We start from the raw sequence: 5,424 nt of genomic DNA on the forward strand, positions 1-5,424 counted from the left end.
CATTAGCACCTCTAGTAATATATTTACTGAGAAAAATGGTGACGTGTTCAATACTTATTTTACCCGCTGTATATACAGTATATGACAGGGACCTGATTAAAAGTCAGGTTCTGTATATGTGTTTTCATAAAAGGGACAGCAGGAGGAAGAAAATGAGTCTAAGGCAAACACAACCAAACACATTACGTGTTAGTGAAGGCACAAGTCAGGACAAAGATGGTGTTTGTTTGATGGACATGAACATTAAAAAATTCAAACATACAGTGACATGCCCATACCATACCTGAGAGGGGAGCCAATGAGCGAGGTCGGAGGGGTGGGGTTACTTCCTGCGTTGTGCCGCCGCCGCACAGCCTGCCGACGAAATGTGCTACGTTCCCGACGAAAAATAACCGTCTCTTCACTTCCTGGTGCTGTCAAGGTGGGAAGTATCATTGGTCAATGAGCATGTCTCTTTTCTCTGACAAATTTGAGCGGATGTTAAGAAACGATATGTACTACTGCCAAACTTTTATGGTAAACACAATTTAAAATGGTGCACTGCACACAGCCAACTGAACCTAAAAACAAAAAATAGCTACACCTCATCCAATTTTACAGAGACCAAACATAACGTCCCCAAAACACACTCTGACCGTAACACCCTGTGCTTTGCTTCAACCACTGTTGAAATTAACCCTGTAAATAGTTTGTGAACCACTGAAAACATTTTAATGAAAGTCTCTGAAAGTAATTATTTGATGTACATCTGCAACTGAATAACTTAACACTATTCAAGATGGTTGCCAGAGATAACCTACATTTTCTCCAAAAATGGCTATACCAAAGTCAATTTGAGCTATTGTTTGATGCTGGAAAAGTGTGAAAGCATTTTAAGCTCCTGCACAAACCCTGTTGCTGACAGCTACATCTCTAACATCTTCCTACCAGTATACCCACTGTGTCGTTTGGACATGTCCAAATCATCTCAGTCGGGCCTCTCTAACTTTATTTCCCAGTTGTACCTCTGATAATCTCATTCCTAATCTTATCCGTCCTTGTCACTCCCAAGGAGAACCTCATCTTTAGCTGACACTTCTAGTTCTGTCAATTGTTTCGTCAGTGCTGCTGTCTCCAAACCATACATCGCTGGTCTCACTATTCTCTTGTAAAATTTGTTTTTGACTTTTGTTGCCACCCTTCAAACATCATAGTCCAAGGGAGTACCTGCCTGACCTCATTTGTTAGTTTGTTCATCACCAGAGGAATCAAGAAGGATCTCAGAGCCGACTCTTCACCATCACTTTGCAATCTGATGCAATATTGCCAGAGGTGTCAAAAGTATTCCCATTTATTACTTAAGTAGAAGTATAGATACTAGGGCTTAAAAATACTTCTTTGGAAGTAGAAGTATCAACTTAAACTTTTTACTCAAGTAAAAGTACTGGTTTTAAAACTACTTAACAGTAACAGTAAAAGTAATGAACACTTTAAAAGAAGCCATTAATGATAAAAGCTTATGCTGTGCCACAGGATTCTATAGCATACCCCCCCCCACCCCATTTTTCTTCTAAAGTCAATAATGAGTATAATGTTAAATTTAAAATGTTGAAAGTAATGAAAGTACTAGTGGAGCATTACTCTTCCAGGTCACAGGCCAATCGAGAAAACACTGAGGTTGCTTTGAAAATGTTAATGTATAGTACCTACCCCGCAAAGAAGCAGCAGATGCATCGTGAGATTCAGTGAAAGCTGTCTGGTTAGGTAGACTGTTTCTGGAGCGAGTCACAGATTCCAATTGCGAAGCCCGACCTAACAAAAATGCAGCATCCAAGACTTCCCCTTCTTTGGCTTCCAGGTCCGACTTGGAGTTGGTGAGGGGTCGATGTCTGGATGGTGCTCCTAAGCGGCTGGGATCATTAAGGCAAGCAGCGGTGCCACTATCCAGACTCAAGACTCTAGCATGTGTTTTGGCACTACCTGTGCTGGGTGTTCGGCGGGAGGTGCGGCGCTTCCCTCTGGTTCGGGCTCCTGTATCAGATACAGATGCACCTTTTCCTGTAGAAAATGGGGGGGCTTTGGATGCAGAGTGCTTAGCTTTCGGGCCCCTGACGTGACCCTCTGGTGAATGGCAGGACCTGGGGGTGGTGCTGGATGAGCTGTTTGTACTTAGATGGTGGGTGGAGTGGAGGCTGGAGGCACAGCTGAGTTCACTCTGATCACTAGAGTCATCCTCTCCTCCAGCAGTGAAGACGGCACTACCGGGCTTAGCCATCCCACGCACAGACAGGAAGTCTCTGTGACGACTGGCATCAAAGCTGCTCGCTCTTTTCTTTCCAGAGTGCCGACGCCCACTGCGTCCAACGGACAGAGAGGAAGTCCTCTGAACAATGTTATCAAGTTTTGTGTGACCATCATCTATAGCTTTCTCTTGCTCGGAGGCATCTATGCCCGTCGAACCATCAGCACTGGTCCTTATGCCAGGATGTTCCAGGCTTGCCCCTGGTTCTACTAGCTCCTGGGTTGCAGCAGAAGTTGTGTCTGCTGTTTGTTTAGCAGTCAGCTCATTGGCATGAGGGTTTTTATTGGCCTCCCTTGAGGGAACATTGCTGAGACCATGAGAACTGATACTGCTGAGGCATGAAGCCCTGCCATCAGCAAGACCAGGTAGAGTCTCTCCTCGGTCCCGTCCATGCTCGTCCCCTGAAACTGAGAGCAGGCTTTCTACATGCGTAGAACTGGTTTGTTCACTGCGAAAGCTGCTGACGGTGCTGTTGGTGTCCCTGTCTGTGCCGCTGCAGTAGCTCTCAGTGGAGCCACTACTATGGGTACTCAAACTCTTCAGGCTATCCACACTCTGCTCTCCTACCTGTGATTTTTCTCCTCCAGCAGAGCCTATCCCACCACTACTCATGTCCACCTGGTAAAGCCCTGAGCTACCTTCACCTGCTTCCCTGGAGGCGCAGCAAGAAGCTTTGCGTTGTTCTTTGTGCCGGTGACATTCTTCTCCAGAGGTAGATGGTACAACTGGGTACTGATTGTATAGCTGCTCTCTGTCACAGACCCTCGGCCTGTGGGGTCTGGCAGCCTCTAGCTCGCACACAGGATCAAGGGCACCTCTCCTGAGTGGAGGATATAAAATAAAGTCTGGTAGACACGGGTCTGGAAAAGCAGAGCCTGCTGAGCTAGAGGTCCGAGGCAAGCCCCGAGAGCGGAGCTCCTTCTTAAAGGTCTGAGACTGCATGGAAGCATGAGCAGTCAACTCTGTGTCACAGGATGTGTGTGACAGGCTGAAGTGATATGCAGAAGAGCTGCAAAGATCTCCAGCCTCCCTGGATAACTCTGAAGGACACAAGGAGGTCGATGGCTGCAAGGAGGCGAAGGAGTCATTGGGAACAAGGCAGTACATCTTTGTGTCTGAGAGCAGATCTGGAAAAGTACACAAGAAATAAAATATTAAGCCGTGACATGAACCTTTCAACATGAAAAAACCTTCTTATTTACAGTAGTTGGTTTACCATGATCATGACTGCAGCTCTCAACAAGAGTTAAACTGATATCATCTGAGATCTTTCCAACATCTCCTGCAATAATAGTAAGAAAGCAATTATAAGTCTAATGATTTATTTATTTTACAATCAAGATCCCAGACAAGTGGCCTCTACGGAGGAAAAAGAAATACAAACCGTCATCTGATTGGAAATCCATCTTCCAAGAAGAGGCCACAGTTATAGAAGCATCATTTTAAAAGAATAAAGCTACAAATGGTTCTAACTGGATTCATTGAGGATCTTCATTGTTGTTCCAAGAAAACTTTCTTTTCAAAGATCAAAATATTCAGATTTTGCACTGAGTTTACCAAAAAAGGTCATAAGCTCTTTTTAAGCAACAGTCTAAGTCAGTGGTCCCCAAACTACGGCCCGCGGGCCGGATCCCGCCCACCTCCCCATTTGGTCCGGCCCCCAGAACAATACCAGAGAGCATTTAGTTTTTTTTTCATACATGTGTATTTATATTTGATTATAAAGTTGGACTTTTGCAATAAAATGTTCCTTARTTATGAACTATTTTCATTATTAACTATTATTAGTTAGTAACTATTTCATACATAAACGCATATATAACGTGACATTCTGTTCCACCCTTCTGCGGTCTGTGCTCCTATCTGGCAACCCCCAGAAAAACATCCTAAATCCGCCCCTCTCAAAGAGAGAGCGGAATAATGGTGAAAAGATTATGTAAGAGAAAAATTGATTCAGAATGCAGGACATTTAAGCTGCAGTGGACAAACTAATTTTTTTTGGTCATCTGTCAAGAGGCGGTGGYGGTATTCAAAGAATATAATCTGTGGCGACACTATGAATCCCGTCACAAAGACAAGTATGATAGCTTGCARGGCMAAATGCGAGCAAACAAACTCTCAAAGCTCAAAAAGTGAACTGTTAGCTCAGCAGAATACATACTGTGAAGAACCCAGAGAGGATTAATTGATTGTGCTTTCTGGAAAACAATAAATTTTTACATTTAGGCACTCCTGCAATAGTCACAGTTTTTCTGTTACAAACTGACTCAGGCCCCCCACCAGAGAAGGGAAAAGTTATGTGGCCCTTACAGGAAAAAGTTTGGGGAACCCTGGTCTAAGTGAACAATGAAAATGAGATAAAAAATATTTAAAATCCCAAATTGCTATCTAAAAAAGATAACTTATTGATTTATTGAAATGATATAACCACCTCAACGTAATGAGCTCAAAGCAAAGCTATTTGTTACTTATTCTTTTCTCTGTGTTCCATTAAAACCTTTCCAGAGAAAGAGTCCCATGCTAAGATTGACAGTGTGTTTATATCCACTCAAGAAAACACAAAACAAAACAACAAAAACTCAGCAGGTTGTGGTTTTTAAGGTCAGTTGTCTGTGGCAGCCATATTGAACTGGGTTAATTCTAAGAATGAATCAATTGTACAGTAGATGTACATTCATTGATAACTTCATTAAAATCTATCCAGTGATTTATGAGATATTTTGCTAACACACAAAGTTAATCCCAATACTTAATTGCAAAAATATAGCACTCAAGTGATTAGTTAATGCTCAGAGAGCATGTTGGGGATCAGTCTCCGCTACTACTATGGGTTGCATCCAATAAGTTGTAGATGTACGTATATCTAATAATTACTTTTTGAAAGGTCCAACATTTTTTCAGTAATTTAGGAAAAATTTAGAGAAAGATACAAACACTTGTATGCACACATACACGCACACACGTTTGTTCTTGAACCCCGTGGGGACCTTCCATTGACTTCCATTCGGGTTTTTTTTACATTTTATAGCTGTAGGGGTAACCCTGGTGAAATATTCATTTCTATTTTTTGTCTTTTTGATTTGCTTTTACACTTATAAGAAGAAAATCATTTTAAAGTGTTTTTATTTTCTTTAAGTGAATAG

General features: G+C 42.4%; 1 protein-coding gene across 1 annotated transcript in view; it reads right to left on the bottom strand.

Annotated features, from left to right (window-relative positions):
• Positions 1-5,424, bottom strand: part of pcnx1 (pecanex 1) — a gene marked incomplete at its 3' end in the record, with an annotated part of 24,953 nt that overhangs the window by 8,866 nt on the left and 10,663 nt on the right. Inside the window, 3 exon segments of the mRNA XM_014031509.1 lie at positions 284-413; positions 1,690-3,408; positions 3,498-3,563. Of these exon segments, the coding sequence (XP_013886963.1) occupies positions 284-413; positions 1,690-3,408; positions 3,498-3,563 (1,915 nt within the window).

The sequence above is a fragment of the Austrofundulus limnaeus genome, unplaced genomic scaffold (assembly GCF_001266775.1).
Source record: "Austrofundulus limnaeus strain Quisiro unplaced genomic scaffold, Austrofundulus_limnaeus-1.0 Scaffold1264, whole genome shotgun sequence".
NCBI lineage: Eukaryota > Metazoa > Chordata > Actinopteri > Cyprinodontiformes > Rivulidae > Austrofundulus > Austrofundulus limnaeus.